Source organism: Papio anubis, chromosome 17 (assembly GCF_008728515.1).
Source record: "Papio anubis isolate 15944 chromosome 17, Panubis1.0, whole genome shotgun sequence".
NCBI lineage: Eukaryota > Metazoa > Chordata > Mammalia > Primates > Cercopithecidae > Papio > Papio anubis.
Window position 1 is genome coordinate 25,107,154 of NC_044992.1, and position 17,754 is coordinate 25,124,907.

Here is a 17,754-nt window from a genome sequence, read left to right on the forward strand (position 1 = left end):
ACTCCAGCCTGGGCGACAGAGCGAGACTCAGTCTCAAAAAAAAAAAAAAAGAACTCCTCTGTGCCTTCTCAGAGACTTCAGCCTGAAATCCAACTTCTGACAATGTTTCTAGGGTTTGCCAGAATCCGCCTTTGCTAGCCTCCCTAGGATTATCTCTTGTGACCAGCACCTTCACTGACAGCTCCAGTATTTTTTTTTTTTTGAGATGGAGTCTCGCTCTGTCACCCAGGCTGGAGTGCAATGCCGAGATCTCGGCTCACTGCAACCTTCACCTCCCAGGTTCAAGTGATTCTCCTGCCTCATTCTCCAGAGTAGCTGAGGTTACAGGCGCCTGCCACTACGGCTGGCTAATTTTTGTATTTTTAGTAGACAGGGTTTCACCATGTTGGCCAGGCTGGTCTCGAACTCCTGACCTCAAGTGATCCGCCACGCTTGGCCTCGGCCCCGGCCTCGGCCTATAGTGCTGGGATTACAGGCGTGAGCCACCGCGCCCGGCTATCAGCTCCAGTCTTACCACGACTAGTGTTTTCACGTGCCCAGCCTCAAAGACTTCAACTCTTTGCTCCCTTACTGAGATACCCTTTCCTTCACCTTGCTTGCCCCTTTGACTCTTCAAGAAACCTTTCTTGTGTCGGGTGCAGAGGCTCAAGCCTGCAGTCCAGCACTTCGGGAGGACGAGGCGGGCGGATCACTTAAGCCCAGGAGTTCTAAACCAGCCTAGCTAACACGGTGAAACCCCATTTCTACTAAAAATACAAAAATTAGCCGGGCTTGGTGGCGCGGGCCTGCAGTCCCGCAGGAGGCTGAGGTAGGAAAATCGCTTGAACCCGGGAGACAGAGGGTGCAGTGAGTAGAGATCGCGCAGCTGCACTCCAGCCTAGGCGACAGAGCGAGACTTCGTCTTAGAAAAATAAAACAAAACAAAGAAAAACAAAACCTTTCTTGACAACCCAATGATCACTACCACTACGGCCGCCTTAGGACTCCCGCTCTCTGAGGTCCTACAGCACTTCACATTTCCCCCAACGCCGCACTGAGGGCTCTGCGTTGTGTACTCGTCTGTCACCAATCTGCGAGTTACAAAGCAGAGACTAACTTCTTTGGTTTAGCATTTAATAGGCACATAATCAACATTTACTGTGAAAACAAAATTAAAATTGGGCGCTGTCTCTATCTCTATTTGTGATCGGCCCTAACTGCACTGGCAATCTTTCCCGTTTTTTCGTTTTCTGTTTTCCATTTGCATGTGCCTTGGCGTACCTAGGTCTCTGGCTCCTTTACAAAAGAAATCCGAAGTGCTCCGCAAGTACTGACAGCGAAAGCGAAAGACTCTCAAACGGACAAGATGTCAGCCACCGCTTCGCGCCTCTTAGTCCCACCCACTCAGGGCGGAGGTCTGCGTCCTGTGACCCTCCCTTCCTGGCTCCGCCTCCTGCCGCAGTGCCTGACGGGAGGCGGAGCGGCGAACGAGGCCGTCGGCCATTTTGTGTCTGCTTCCTGTGGGACGCAGTCGTACCCGTTGGGTCGGGAAAGTGAAGGATTTTCGCCTCGTTTCTCCTGCTTCTTTTCTCCTCCCTTTTACTTTGTCGGTAGAACACAGTTATGGGTCGCAAGAAGAAGAAGCAGCTGAAGCCGTGGTGCTGGTATCCTTTGTCGGTTTGAAGTCGAGGTCGCGCTGGGGTGCCGGTTGGTGGGGCCTGGGACTGGGAGGCCTGGGTTTGGCCTATGGCGTGGAGCGTTTGTATTTAAGCGTCGGCGTGGGTGGCCTGGTGGCTGGGATTGGACTTGGGAAGGCTTCTAGGAAAATGGTATTCCGAGGTCGAGAGGATCTTGCAGTTGTGGATCGTGTGACTGACTCAGGAGGATCTTGTTTGGTGCGAATTTTAGACTCTGGGAGGCGGCCTGGACCCCTCCGCCAAGGACAGTGTCCCCTAGGGACTATTCAGCCACATTCCGTTGTTTTGGTGACGATTCAACAAAGGGACTTTTCTTCGAGTGCGATAGGCTTATTAATTCCATGGAGGGTTGGGGAAGAGCTTCCCAGTCTGTCACCCACTTTTTCTGTTTTTATGTACTTTATGGGTGCTTTGTGTTTTTTCGAATTGGCGGTTTAGTAAAGGCCCAAGTTAGTCAACCCTGGTTTCGAACCTTTTTTATTTTTTTCTTCTTGGGGCTGGAGGAGAACTAGCTTCCGTGTCTCACCCAGAGGCGCCTTAATCTGCAGGAAGCGTTCTCACAGGGTGGAGTTTCTGTTACCCAACTTTGTAGGACTAAAAAATGACTATCTTATTAGAAAGGAAAACTCTTACTACAGTGTGGTATTATTTAATACTTTTTCCGGAAGCGTTAATAGTCTTTACATTAAAATTGATTTTGTTTAGTTTTGTACGTAAAGGCGGCCTGTTACAGTACTGCATTTATTTATGAAACAGCTTTAAAAATAGCTTAAATACGGTTACGAATTTTGTAATGGGATTTTAGGAAAATCTGAGTAGTGAGGTAAGAATTCTGTTTTATTGATTTTATTGATCTGTGAATTTAAATACATTGCTTGGCAACAAATTCATTCGGAATTGGAAACAATTTTATGGATTGTTCATTCGAAATTATGTGATTATTGTTCACCATATAATCTTAGATTCTAAATATTGCTAAATTCCTAATCCAGTTATGGCTATCGTCTACGTATCTAGTGAAGTAATTGTCTAGACAGAACCTTGGGGATTTCTTAACTGAACTCCTTCCTGTCCTCAGTGTGCATTTGTAAATGTTGAAATATTTGTAACAAAAGTTTCACAGACATCTCTGTTGAACATAGGAATTTGACAAAGTATATTGCTGATGACTGATGTGTTTTTTGAGGTAATGAAGAGAGATGGGCTTCTAGGAAATTGAAAATATTGAAATTACATGGCATGTGCAGTCCTTAATTGTGTAATAAATATCAAAAGCAGGGTTTCTGTACAGTACCATTTTGGTTTTAGCTGTTCTTATATTGTAGTGTTATCCATGTGTTTTTATTACAGGCAGTGTCATCATTATGCTGTTTTTGTGCCTTAACAGTATTGATCAGGTATTGTAATAGAGATTTTGATGATGAGAAGATCCTTATACAGCACCAAAAAGCAAAGCATTTTAAATGCCATATATGTCACAAGAAATTGTATACAGGACCTGGCTTAGCTATTCATTGCATGCAGGTAAGGATTTTTCTTCTGTATTTATTGTCCGCTTGTGATTTGGAAACAACTTGAAAGAATAATCTTTTTTATTTTTTTGAGCTTCGGTCTTGTCGCCCAGGCTGGAGTGCAGTGATGCAATCTCGGCTCACTGCAACCTCCGCCTCCCCAGTTAAAGTGATTCTTCTGCCTCAGCCTCCCGAGTAGCTGGGACTACAGGCGCCCGCCACCATGCCTGGCTAATTTTTTGTATTTTTAGTACAGACTGGGATTTCACCATGTTGACCAGGCTGGTCTTGAACTCCTGACCTCAGGTGATCTACCCACCTGGGCCTCCCGGAGTGCTGGGATTACAGGCATGAGCCACCGCGCCTGGCTGAAAGAATAATCATTTATTTCTCTGACAACTGTAATTTTTTTGTTGTTGTTGTTCATTTACTTACTGCAAAAGATAAGATAGCTAGTCAGCCTTAAAAAGAAAAAATTGTTCGATAGCCATCAAGACAATAAACAAAACTGGCTTTTTATGTTTAAAGAGAGTTTATATTTGTATTTAGTTTGATAGTACCTTACTAGGGTAGATTGGTAACAGATTGAAATCACAAAATATTTCCTGAGTTCTTGGAGCAGAGAACAAGGATCAGCGATTTAGATTTTGTAGGTGGTCTGGCCATAAGGATTAATACTTAATTAGCTGTCATTACTCACTGCCGTTGAAGGATTTGTTATTATCTGTAGCTTGGGGCTAGGCTAATTTCAGCAACTTATTGGAATGGCAGCGTTGTATTCTTTGCTTCTAAGAGACGGCCTTGCTCTGTGGCCCAGGCTGGATTGCAGTGACATGGTTATGGCTCACTGCAGCCTCAAACTCCTGGGTTCTAGCCATCTTCCTGCCTCGTTCTCCCAAAGCCCTGGGATTATAGGCATGAGCCATTGTGCCAGCCCAGAATTGTATTTCATTTAATAATTTCTAGGTTTCAACCAGGCACGGTGGCTCACGCCTGTAATCCCAGCACTTTGGGAGGCCGAGGTGGGCATATCACAAGGTCAGGAGTTCAAGACCAACCTGACCAACATGATGAATACAAAAATTAGCCGGGTGTGGTGGGGTGTGCCTGTAATCCCAGCTACTGGGGAGTCTGAGGCAGGAGAATCATTTGAACCCTGGAGGTGGAGGTTGCAGTGAGCCGAGATGGCGCCACTGCATTCCAGCCTGGGCGACAGGGTGAGACTCCATCCCCGAAATAATAATAGTAATAGTAACAATAATTTCTAGGTTTCTTAAGTTCTTTTAGAAAATAGAGCATTGTAACTTACAGTTTTTAAGATCTAGTAAGTACCTTCATGTCTCATTCAACGTTATTCTACTTTTGCTTAGTCCTAGAGCCGTCTGTACTTTTGCTAAATTATACCTTAGAGAAATATGAGAAGATCAAATACCCAATCATTGGAAACTACTGTTGGTGGGAGGTAGGGAGACATGGTTTCTCTGGGTTTAAAGATAAATTGATATAGATCCTTTTCACTCCGTATACTTTAACAACAATTTAATACTCACTTTAAAATGTTGACCAGGTGCGGTGGCTCACGCCTGTAATACCAGCACTTTGGGAGGCTGAGGCGGATGGATCACCTGAGGTCAGGAGTTTGAGACCAACCTGGCCAACATGGTGAAACCCCATCTCTACTAAAAATAGAAAAAATTAGCTGGGCGTGGTGGCGGGCGCCTGTAGTCCTGGCTACCCAGGAGGCTGAAACAGGAGAATCACTTGAACCTGGAAAGTGGAGGTTGCAGTGAGCTGAGTTTGTGCCACTGCACTCCTCCAGCCTGGGTGACAGAGACTCCGTCTCAAAAAAAAAAAAAAAAATGTTAGAGAACCTACTACATGTTAGACCCACAGCTGTTCACTGTTGCGGCCACTAGTTACATGTGGCTATTTGAAATTCTATGAATAGCTAAATGTTCAGTGTCTCTGTCACGTAGCTAACTATTATATTGGATAATGTGGATAAGAACATTTTCTTTTGATTGATTGACAGGGTCTCACCCTGTTGCCCAGGCTGGAGTGCAGATCATAGCTCACTGCAGCTTTGAACTCCCTTACTCAAATGATCCTTCCATCTCAGCCTCCTGAGTACCTGGGACCACAGGTGTGTGCCACCATACCTGGCTATTTTTAAAATTTTAGCTTATAGAGACAGGGTCTCACTATGTTGCCTAGGCTGGTCTCCAACTCCTGGGATCAAGCGATTCTCCCACCTCAGCCTCCCAAAGTGGTGGAATTACAGTTGTGAGACACTGTACCTGGCTGTTTTCTTTAATTCTGAATGAAATGGGGGTTTAAATAGAGATGTATGCTCTGTCACTCTGTCTCAAAAAAAAAAATAAGTAAATAGAGTTTTGCTCTGTCTTGGGCTCACTGAAACCTCCGCCTCCTGGGATTAAGTGATTCTCGTGTATCAGCCTCCTGAGTAGCTAGAATTACAGGCTTGTACCACTGTGCCTGTCTGAGTTTTGTAGTTTTAGTAGAGATGGGGTTTCGCCACGTTGGCAAGGCTGGTCTTGAACTCATGGCTTCACGTGATCCTGTCTCAGCCTCCCAGAGTGCTGGGATTACAGATATAAGTCACTGCAGCTGGCCTCCGTTAGACTTTTTTTTTTTTTTTTTTTTTTTTTTTGAGACGGAGTCTCTTTTGCCCAGGCTGGAGTGCAGTGGCGCGATCTTGGCTCACTGAAACCTCTGCTCCCCGAGTTCAAGTGATTCTCCTGCCTCAGCCTCCCGAGTAGCTGGGATTACAGGTGCCTACCATTGTGCCTGGCTAATTTTTTTGTATTTTTAGTAGAGATGGGGTTTCAGCATCTTGGCCAGGCTGTTCTTGAACTCCTGACCTGATCCACCTTCCTTGGCCTCCCAAAGTGCTGGGATCACAGGCATGAGCCACGGCGTCCAGCCTGTAAGACTTTTTTAAAAGGATTTTTCTGGCTGCAGGGTTGAAAGTAGAGTGCAGAGTACAGTGAGACCAGTTTAGAAGACTTGGAATATTACAGACAAGAGGAGATGGTGACAGAGACCAGAGTTTGATAGGTTAGATATGGGATATAAGAAAAACTGAGGAGTTAAGGGTGATCTCAAGATGGTCTGGCTAGGTGCGGTGGCTCACGCCTGTAATCAGCACTTTGAGAGGCCGAGTTGGACTAATCACTTGATCCTAATAGTTCGAGACTAGCCGGGGCAATGTAATGAGACCCTATCTCTACAAAAAATGCAAAGTTGGGCATGGTGGCACGTGCCTGTGTCCCAGCTACTGAGGAGGCTGAGGCAGGAAGGATCGCTTGGGCTAGGGAGGACAAGACTGCAATGAGCCGTGATAGCACTACTCGGCTTCAACTTGGGCTACAAGAGTGAGACCCTGTCTCAAAAACGTTTTATCTGAGCAATGTGAAAAATGAGTTAGCATATATCGAAATGTGAAAAGCTACAGGAATAATAGACTTAAGAATGAGAATAAGGGAGGCCTGTGTTAATTTTGAGTGTAGGTATGTTTGAGGTCTATTAAATATTCAGACGGAAAGGTTGCCTAAGCGGTTTGATGTACAGGTCAGGAATTCACAGAAGTTAAAACAGGAGATAGAAATGTGGAAGCATATAATGTACGGGTGGCTAGTTTAAGCCATGCTACTAGATTTCCTTTCTAGGGAATCTAATGTGGATGGAAATTAGGTGCTCTCTGCTCTTGGCCAGTTCCAACATTTGAAGGTCAGGAGATTAAAAGGAATCATCCAAGGAGATTGAAAGGTAGGAAAACCAAGAATAGTGCCCTGGAAGTCAATGATGTGTTTCAAGGAGTGACTTATTTAACTGAGTCAAATGCTGGTGGTTGGTTCAGTAAGAGGACTGAGACTGGGTTAATAAGGTCATTGGTGACTTGACAAAGAGTCATTGCTAAGAGTGGTGAGGGTGAAGTGTGATTACGGTGCTTTGAAGAGACAAAGGGAGAGGAAGCGGAGGCACTCTTAGGGAGTTGTACTATATGAAGAGCAGAGAAGTGGTGTGGAAGCTGCAAGGAGGTTAGTTGAGAAACTGTTAGTAACATTATTAATTGTCTGAGTGCCTTTATTTAGTCCTATATTTTCACAGCAACCTGTGAGATAGGCCTGGCAGTTAAATCATACCAGTTTTATAGATGATAAACCCTAAGACATGATTAGTAAGTTAGGTGGTTACCTGCAGTTTCTCATCAATGCTTGCCTCCTGTCTTTTCAACCAAGACCCTATGACTTTGCTTGACAAGGTCCCAAGAAATCTAATTCTGGCTGTACCATAATAGATAACACCTTTAAATTAGTAAATTGTTGCCCTCAGAAATGTAGTGAAGATTAGTGTGTATGTGAATGTAATTGTTTATAGAATGCCTGTTGCGTCATCTCTTTAAGAATAGCAAAATATTCCAAAAATCCTTGGGAAACAGGGCAATTAAGTCACTTGTTGAGCCGCTTTATCCATAAATATTTTAATTGCTATATAAGGAATAGCTTTTAACAATCAGATATTAGCCGGGCGCGGTGGATCAAGCCTGTAATCCCAGCACTTTGGGAGGCCGAGACGGGCGGATCACGAGGTCACAAGATCAAGACCATCCTGGCTAACACGGTGAAACCCCGTCTCTACTAAAAAATACAAAAAACTAGCCGGGCGAGGTGGCGGTTACCTGTAGTCCCAGCTACTCAGGAGGCTGAGGCAGGAGAATGGCATGAACCCGAGAGGCGGAGCTTGCAGTGAGCTGAGATCCGGCCACTGCACTCCAGCCCGGGCGACAGAGCGACACTCCGTCTCTGATATTAAGATAATTTCTGAGTTTGGTTTGCATGCCCCAGTTTCAAATCTTTAAGTGAGATACATTGCTAAGAAGAAAATACTTACCTTTTTGTAGTTACTTTTCTGTTCATACATGAAAATGTTTTATGAGGAAAGAAAAAATGAATGTTATTTGGGCGAGTATATCTAAGTCATTAGCCTAAATCAGGGCTTCTCAAACTTGAGCATGCATTAGCATTTCCAGAAAGACTTGATAGTCTAGGCAAAATACTTTGACGTCTACTTCAGCAAAATGGCTTGCTGAAGAAACCAAGACTGGGAGGGGTATTGGCAAAAGTTGTCCAGATCTGAAGATTAGAAACATTTATGTAGCAAAACAATATGGTGAGAAAAAAAAATCCCAGATTTTCAGTGTGTTGCAAGAAACATGTTGAAGTGCCTCAGGGCCGGGCATGGTGGCTCACCGCTGTAACCCCAGCACTTTAGGACACTGAGGCGAGTGCATCCCTTGAGTTCAGGAGTTTGAGACCAGTGTGAGGAATGTAACAAAACCCCATCGCCACAGAAAATACAAAACTTAGCCAGGCATGGCAGCGCACACACCTGTAGTCCCAGTTACTTGGGAGGCTCAGGTGGGAGGATGGCTTGAGCTTGAGAGGCAGAGGTTGCAGTGAGCTGAGATAATGCCACTGTACTCCTGCCTGGGCGGCAGAGTGAGACCCATTATACTAAGTAGTCTTTGATTAATTCATAATTATTCTTAAAAAAAGACTTTTATCTACTGGAAATTGTTGTTGTTAGGTACATAAAGAAACAATAGATGCCGTACCAAATGCAATACCTGGAAGAACAGACATAGAATTGGAAATATACGGTATGGAAGGTATTCCAGAAAAAGACATGGATGAAAGACGACGACTTCTTGAGCAGAAAACACAAGGTAAATATTGGGATAAATTTTCTTTTTTTTTTTTTTTGAGAACAGAGGCTTACTCTGTCCAGCCAAGGCTGGAGTACAGTGGTGTGATCTCGGCTCTCTGCATCTTCTGCCTCCGGGGTTTAAGTGATTCTTTTTTTTTTTTTTTTTGACGTGGAGTCTTGCTTTGTTGCCAGGCTGTAGTGCAGTGGCATGATCTCGGCTCACTGCACTGCAACCTGTGCCTCCCAGGTTCAGGTGGTAATCTTGCCTCGGCCTCCTGAGTAGCTGGGGAATACAGGCATGCACCACCACGCCCGGCTAATTTTTGTGGTTTTAGTAGCTAATTTTTGTGGTTTTACCATGTTGGCCAGGCTGATCTTGAACTCCAGACCTTAAGTGGTGATCTGCCCGCTTTGGCCTCCCAAAGTGCTGGGATTACAGGCGCAAGCCACTGTGCCCAGCCTTAAGTGATTATTGTGCCTCAGCCACCTGAGTAGCTGGGATTACAGGTTTATGCCACCACACCCAGCTGATTTTTGTTTGCTTTTATTTTTGAGACGGAGTCTCTGTTGCCCAGGCTGGAGTGCAGTGGTATGATCTCGGCTCACCACAACCTCCGCTTCCCAGGTTCAAGCGATTCACCTGCCCCAGCCTCTGGAGTAGCTGGCATTAGAGGTGCGCACCACCACACCTGGCTAATTTTTGTATTTTTAGTAGAGAGGGGTTTCACCATGTTGGTCAGGCTGGTCTCGAACTCCTGACCTCGTGATCTGCTCCTTACCTAGTGATCTACCCGCCTCGGCCTCCCAAAGTGCTGGGATTACAGGCGTGAGCCACCTTGCCCGGCTTGTATTTTTTTTTTTTTTTAATTTATTTATTTTGAGACAGAGTCTAGCTGTTGGCCAGGCTGGAGTGCAGTGACATGATTCAGTTCACTGCAACCTCAGCTTCACAGGCTGAGGTGATTCTCGTGCCTCAGCTGCTCAGCTGGGATTTCAGGCGTGTACCACTATTCCCAGCTTTTTTTTTTTTTTTCTGTGTTTTCCGTAGAGACAGTGTTTCACCATGTTGCCTAGGCTGTTCTCAAACTCTTGGCCTCAAGTGATCCGCCCACCTCAGCTTCCCAAAGTGCTGGGATTACAGACCTGAGTCACCACACTTGGCCTAGTTTTTTTTAATATTTTTTAGTAGAAACGGCGTTTCACCATGTTGGTCAGATTGGTCTCAAACTCCTGACCTCAAGCAGTCTACCTGCCAAGGCCTCCCAAAGTGCTGGGATTACAGGTGTGAGCCACCATCTCTCTCCCCTTGTAATAATATTCTTTTTTCAGCCTCACTGAAGCCCATAGTTACTATTTTCAATTATAAATGTAATGGTAGGTTAGTTGCAGTGGCTCACACCTGTCATCCCAGCACTATGGGCAGGCGGTGCAGGAAGATTGCTTGAGCCTAGAAATTGGGAGACCAACCTGGGCAATAGAAAGTGACATGCTGTCTTTACAAAAAAATATAAAAATTAGCTGGGCGTGGTGGCACATGCCTGTAGTCTCAGCTGAGGTGGGAGTATGTCTTGAGCCCTGGGGGTTGAGGCTTCAGTGAGCTGTGAATTCTCCACTGCAGCCGGGGTAACAGAGTGAGATCCTATCTAGATAAATTAATTGATTAGTCACTTAATAGATAAGATAGATAAAATTGAATGGTAGATCTATCTATTTGGAATTTTAAATTTGAGCTCTGTTTTTGAAGACATGTACTTGATTGGTATATATGCAGTACTATTTGGATCATTCCATTTTCTTATATTATTGTTCATAATTGAATTCCAAATAGAATTAACAAGTGTTAAGGCATATGAAAATGAAGGACCCCCTATAATTTCAGTGCTTTAGGTGGCTGAGGCAGTAGGATCAATTGAGGCCAATAGTTCGAGACCTGATCTTTACCAAAAATAATAATAATAATAATAATTTTTTAAAAAGGCCCGGTGTTGTGGCATGTGCCTGCAGTCCCAGCTACTTGGGAGACTGAGGCGGGAGCATCACTTCAGCCCAGGAGTTTGAGAATGCAGTGAGCTGCAGTCGTGCCATTGCTTTCCAGCCTGCGTCACAGAGCAAGACCCTACTAAAAATTTAAAAGAAAAAATACTGATTTAGGATAATCATTTTACCTTTTATGGGACAGGGAAAGAACGTTAACCTTGTTTAATATAGGGTGAAAACACATTTGAAGAACATAGAGCAATATTGAATTTTGGGGGAAGAAAAATCTCATGAACTAATTTTACCAATATAAGTATTTTTAAATATTGAATGTTGTAAGTAAACTTTCTTAGTTTTTACTCCATGGAAATAATTAAGATTTTTTTGTAACAGAAAGTCAAAAAAAGAAACAACAAGATGATTCTGATGAATATGATGATGATGACTCTGCAGCCTCAACTTCATTTCAGCCACAGCCTGTTCAACCTCAGCAAGGTTATATTCCCCCAATGGCACAGCCAGGACTGCCACCAGTACCAGGAGCACCAGGAATGCCTCCAGGTAGCACATAGGATTGCTTAAAATCTTACATTTTTAGGGCATTATTTATATTGTATCGAAGTATTACTTTCTTCCCCCTGACTCTTTAATATTTGTTATTATTTTGATTGAAATTCTTGCTTGTAGGCATACCTCCATTAATGCCAGGTGTTCCTCCTCTGATGCCAGGAATGCCACCAGTTATGCCAGGCATGCCACCTGGGTAAGAAAATTTTTTTATTTATCTTGTAGGCTTGTGCCTAGTAATCTTTTTCAATTTGGATATTATATGAATGAAATGTTAGTTTCCATTTTTTGCTTTAGAAGAAGGTATGGGCTATATAAATCTTGTCTAATAAAGGGATCAACCAATAAATTTAAGGAGTATAAATTTGCCTCTGAAGAATAGATTTTTGGGTTTTAGGGTATATGTAAGCAACCATCTACTTCAATTGCATTTACTGTGATTAAAGTAGTTGGTTATTTATAGATTTGCGTTTCTGAGATTCAGAACTATCTGTGACACTTTGTAGTTGCGACAAGAAGCAGACAAACTCTGTAAATGATTTATTTGTCAAAGCATCAAAACTAAAATGAGTATGAGGTGCTTGTGCCCATCACTTTTACTTAAATATTGTTGGATGTGAGAGGTATACAATACACTTTCCCACTGTATTTTGAAAATCACAGTTAGATTTTGATTTTGTCATACATTTTCACAGATTGCATCATCAGAGAAAATACACCCAGTCATTTTGCGGTGAAAACATGTAAGCATCTCATTCATAATGTAATTCAGGAGGTATAATCATACTGTCATTTTTTTATGTGTGTGTTTAATGGTATCTATTCAGTTGACTTCAGAAATTTTCTAACCTTCCTCACTAAAACTTGAAAGCTAATTAACACAGGTCTCTTAAAGAAGGAAAATAAAACATCTTTTAGGAAATGGTAATAGACCCATATAAACATACTTCAAACGTGCAGTGATTTTTCTCCAAACTCTTAAAAGTAATGGGACCTGATAATAAGGGTTAGTATTTAAGAAAGACTATATTCTGTGAAATGTGCTCTATTATCATAGGATGTAATGGAATTTTCTAATCTATCAATAGAAGTTAATCTTCTGATAAAAATTTTAAATCAAGAACTGAATTTGCCCACAAAAAATTTAAAAATTTTGAAGAAAATTGACCAATTTGTCGTTTTTTAAGTGAATTGGACACTGATATTTGAAGGTGAGCTCTTTTAGGGGAAAAAAATGAATGGGTTGTGTTTTTAAGTCATGGTTTAGTGTTAGGTAGTTATTGTAAATATTAGGCCATCTGATTTTACTTTTGAGTGTCTTTAATTTTGGTGGTAGCATTTCCTTCCTCTAAAAGTGTGTGTGTGTGTGTGTGTATGTATTTGAGACAGGGTGTCTTTCTCTGTCGCCCAGGCTACAGTGCAGTGGTGCAGTCACAGCTTACTGCAACCTTGACTTCCTGGGCTCAGGTGATCCTCCCACCTCAGCCCCCTGAGTATCTGGGACTACAGGCACACAGTACTGCACCCAGCTAATGTTTGAAATTTTTTTTAAAAAGATACTTTTTTAAAAAAGATATGGTCTCACTTTTTGTCCAGCCTGGGTTCAAGCAGTCCTTGAACGTTGGCCTCTCAAAAGTTCTGGGATTGCAGGCGTGAGCTGCTGCACCTAGCCAAATAAAAAATCTCATTTCAAAGGGTACATTCATTCAATCTTTTCCTTTTCAAAATCTGACACAACTCTAAAATAGAGGTTTCTTCTTTTTATTTAATACTCTGTGTGGATATTTTACAAGTGGAAAAAGTGGTAATTTTGCTTTCCATTACACGTATTTTAGATGAGGTCTCTTATACATATTGAGAGTATATTTGTTCTCAATGACTTTAAATGTTTTGTCAACATTTTTTTTTTCTTTTATTGGTAAACCAAAGAGTTTGCTGGGTTTTAAACAATTTATTTTGATAGGATTGTTACAGTGTGTTGTGTGTTCTTTCAGCTTGATTCATATCAATATTAGAGGTCAGATTCAAGTCTATCTAGTGTTGTTTCAGGCTTTAGCCAGAATATTTTTTAATGGTTTATGCTGTTCATTAACTTACTGTTTCTTGAAATTTGCTTTCTAATAGAATGATGCCAATGGGTGGAATGATGCCACCTGGACCAGGAATACCACCTCTGATGCCTGGAATGCCACCAGGTATGATATGTTAGACAATTTCCTTTTAATATGATGTACAGGCTTTAATTCTAAGTTTTTTTAGACATCTGTGGGCATTGGTATAATGAAATTTAAAAATTTTCGTAAGTTGCAAGTTCCTGTGAGAAGTGTTATATGGGCCCTATTTACAAAAATGTATTTTAGTGGATATCTGAAGACCATGGCCCTTTCTTGAAGTTTGAAATAGATGATAGGTTTCAAAGCAGCGAAAGTGAGTCATGGCCTATGTGCTGAATCTCATGTACTTAAGAGCGCTTGTATTTGTTAGGAATATTTTAGACAAGTAATAGAGAAATCCAACAAACTTTTTTTTTTGTTTTTTTTTTTTTGAGATGGAATCTCACTCTCACCCAGGCTGGAGCATGCTCTTGGTTCACTGCAACCTCTGCTTCCAGGGTTCAAGTGATTCTCTTGCCTCAGCTTCCCGAGTAGCTGGGAGTACAGGCACCCACTACCACACCTGGCTCATTTTTGTATTTTTGTAGAGACGGGGTTTCGCCATGTTGGCCAGGCTGGTCTCAAACTCCTGACCTCAGGTTATCCACCTGCCTTGGCCTCCCAAAGTGTTGGGATTACAGGTGTGAGCCACTGCGCGCGGCTCCAACAAACTGTATTAAACGGTGTAGGCATTTATTGTCTCAGTCAACAAACGAGTGGCTCAGTGATACTTATTAACCTATGCTTTTTTGACTTTGCTAATCTTAGCTTGTTTTCCTCAGAAAGGTCATTTGGTTATAAGACAGCACAGACAAGAAGCGGTGTCAGTAGTAGTGCACTCTCCATTTTCTTTTTTTCCTTTTTTTTTTTTTGAAACAGGGTGTTGTTCTGATACCTGGGCTGATGTGCCGTGGCACGATCATAGCTCACTGCAGCCGGATAGCCTCCCAAAATGCTGAGATTACAGGTGTGAGTGAGCTGCAGCACCTGACCTCCTTTTTCTTCTATTTGGAAGCAAAATAACTTTCCCAGAAGCGCCTTAGCTCCTTACATATTAGGCTGTGAGGGAACCTGGGAAATTAAGTATATAGAATTTGGCCTATGAAGCAGGAAATACAGCACAAGGAAAGGGAGGGATTCAGTTGGCCAGCGAGGTACACCACACGAGGCTGTTTCTTTCTTTTTCTTTTCTTTTCTTTTCTTTTTTAGATGGAATCTTGCTCTGTCACCCAGGCTGGAGAGCAGTGGTGTGATCTCAGCTCACCACAACATCCGCCTCCTGGGTTCAAGCGATTCTCTCCTGCCTCAGCCTCCTGAGTAGCTGGGATTACAGGCATGTGCCACCACGCCCGGCAAATTTTTGTATTTTTAATAGAGATGGGGTTTCACTGTGTTGGTCAAGCTGGTCTCGAACTCCTGACCTCTTGATCCACCTGCGTCAGCCTCCCAAAGTGCTGGGATTATAGGCGTGACCCATCGCACCCGGCCCTAGCCTGGTTTTTATGTTGGTGTGTTTGCAATCCGTAGCATATTTAGAGTGCTGAAAATAATTGATGTAAAGGGACACAGGAAAAATAAAGCATCAACAAAATACGAATAATTGCCTGGCAGCTCCATATACATTATGTTGTGATACATATTTAGGTATTTAAAAGAATACAGAATAATAATTGATGTTCATTTGATAATATGAAGTCATTAAAAGTTTTGTCATGGCCGGGCGCGGTGGCTCAAGCCTGTAATCCCAGCACTTTGGGAGGCCGAGACGGGCGGATCATGAGGTCAGGAGATTGAGACCATCCTGGCTAACATGGTGAAACCCTGTCTCTACTAAAAAATACAAAAAACTAGCTGGGCGAGATGGCGGGCGCCTGTAGTCCCAGCTACACGGGAGGCTGAGGTAGGAGAATGGCGTGAACCTGGGAGGCAGAGCTTGCATTGAGCTGAGATCCGGCCACTGCACTCCAGCCTTGGGCGACAGAGCGAGACTCCGTCTCAAAAAAAAAAAAAAAAAAGTTTTGTCATGTTGAGGAAGTTTAAAGAATGTAGTAGTGATGTGTTTAACTTTGGAAAAGTTTTTATTGTTCGTGGTATTTGATTCATAGAGTTTTTATTGTAATTTGCACTAGAGTTCAGGGAACATTTAAATATCTGTCTTGTAGATGATTGAAATAATTATTTTATATATTGCAAGAAGTTTGCTAAGTCATTAGGATCAGTAAGCATAATTGCCAGATGTTTTGTGCATGCAGCAGAGTCTAGTGTTATCTTCCACTTTGTAAAATTCTGAAGCAGTCCAAAGGAAGGGAAAATTTGAGGTAAGAATATTGCATGGGGCAAATGCCTGAGTTCCTTGGATTTAATCGAGTCATTGAGCAGTTAATTGTTCATAACTTTGTAGTATAGAAGTGTTTTTTCCTACACTAAATATTTCAGTGACTCAGTTTCCCCAAACATTTCTTCTCTGCAGGTATGCCCCCACCTGTTCCACGTCCTGGAATTCCTCCAATGACCCAAGCACAGGCTGTTTCAGCGCCAGGTATTCTTAATAGACCACCTGCACCAACAGCAACTGTACCTGCTCCGCAGCCTCCAGTTACTAAGCCTCTTTTCCCCAGTGCTGGGCAGGTAAGGTGAAAATCCTGTAAAGGAGTGCACTTAAAGATAAAGTACAGTTGTTTACAGAAGTCTTTGAAATTCTCGTAGGTCAGTTTTTTTTTCGTTTATAATATTTTTAATATTATTTATTAAATGTACTAAAAGGTGGCTTATCCACTTCCATGTTTACACACTGATTTCCTCTACCCATAAAAGGTTAAATGGAGCCAAAGTTAGTATGTTACTTTTTCATAGTTGTGAACCCTATTTATTCTTAGTTTTTTTTTTTTTTTTAAGCTAATGAAAGTTTAATATCTGGAGTGTTTAGAAGTTTTCCTTTGCTAGCTGAACTGTGAATGGAAGGACAGCAAAGTCAAAGATGAGCATTCCTAAGATGGTAGCAAATTATTTGTCAGGCTCTGCCTCTAGTATGGAACAGTGATGGGCTACAATGCCACACTTGTGCTAAAATGGCGTAATTTAATGGCTTTTGACCTAGGCACACTTGTATTTCTTATTGGTCTTTTTTCAAAGCTTTTACAACTTTTTTTCCGGAGCATAAGGGAAAGATGCTTCTGTTCTATGTAGTGTGCACATAATGGTTAACACCTTTGCTTTTTTTCCTCGTTTCATTGAGAATTAAGCAGATTCAGGTTTAATTTATTCAGAATTTAGATCAGGATGTATGTTTATTCATTTTCTTTTTTAGATTATCCCTTAGATTTTTTTTTAACTGTTTTTTCTGTTTGTGGGTGCTAAATTAAAAGCATTTTCTTTAAGTGCCTTTTATTAAGCACATTAACCTAGCTTTATGGTGGACGGGAATTTTATGTATTGAGAGATGTAAAATTTGGCAAAAATCTTTTTGTAGAGAATCATTGATACAGAATTGGATTGAAGTGTCAGTATTTATACATAATTATTCTCAGTTTCAGGTATCATTCTTGAAATAATGCAAAACACAGTAGTTTTAGAAAAGCTAGTTAACTAGGTTTTATTGGTATAGAATTAAAATTTTGAGGCTCATACTTTAATCTTGTTTATTGTAAATGCATTAACTGCCTGCCTTTTAAAGTAAATGACATTTGATTGCATTAAATTTTGCAGTTACAAATATGCAATCTACTAGAAAGTCTACCACATGGCTTATTTTGACCCATTTGTTTGGAGACTTTTCATTGTTTCCTTTCTTTTATGCTACAGATGGGGACACCTGTCACAAGCTCAAGTACAGCTTCATCCAATTCAGAAAGTCTGTCTGCATCTTCTAAAGCTCTGTTTCCTAGCACAGCACAAGTACGCAGGAAGTTGCAGTTTAAAATTGTTAAAATGGCTTTATAACTTAACCCTTTGGACCCTACTTAAAAAATGAATATTTTTCCAAAAATATACTGTTTACTTTTTTAAAGCAAAATTAATGCCGTATAAGTCAAATGGTATTTAAAAATTTTAATTCATGCTAAAAAAACTACCCCGAACTCTTGTGGTTCTAAAGGGTTAAAAGCATGTAAGCAGTAAATGCATTATAGTGGCCAATGGTTA

At 41.8% G+C, this 17,754-nt stretch overlaps 1 protein-coding gene across 9 annotated transcripts in view; it reads left to right on the forward strand.

Annotated features, from left to right (window-relative positions):
• Window positions 1-1,105: 1,105 nt before the first annotated feature.
• The window catches only part of ZNF207 (zinc finger protein 207), a 28,761-nt gene continuing 12,112 nt past the window's right edge, over window positions 1,106-17,754 (forward strand). For 6 of the 9 annotated variants that reach the window (XR_639017.2, XR_001896296.2, XR_002518051.2 and 3 more), the window contains exons 1-9: window positions 1,106-1,643; window positions 3,074-3,200; window positions 8,798-8,936; window positions 11,288-11,455; window positions 11,582-11,657; window positions 12,157-12,204; window positions 13,586-13,656; window positions 16,085-16,242; window positions 17,416-17,508. Coding sequence is in view for 5 of the 9 variants with exons in the window: in XM_003912583.3 (XP_003912632.1) it covers window positions 1,603-1,643; window positions 3,074-3,200; window positions 8,798-8,936; window positions 11,288-11,455; window positions 11,582-11,657; window positions 12,157-12,204; window positions 13,586-13,656; window positions 16,085-16,242; window positions 17,416-17,508 (921 nt within the window). In the remaining 4 variants the exon portion in view is untranslated. The remainder of the gene's footprint in view (window positions 1,644-3,073; window positions 3,201-8,797; window positions 8,937-11,287; window positions 11,456-11,581; window positions 11,658-12,156; window positions 12,205-13,585; window positions 13,657-16,084; window positions 16,243-17,415; window positions 17,509-17,754) is intronic. The other 3 variants (XM_003912584.3, XM_003912585.3, XM_009190090.2) reach the window with 3 other exon arrangements.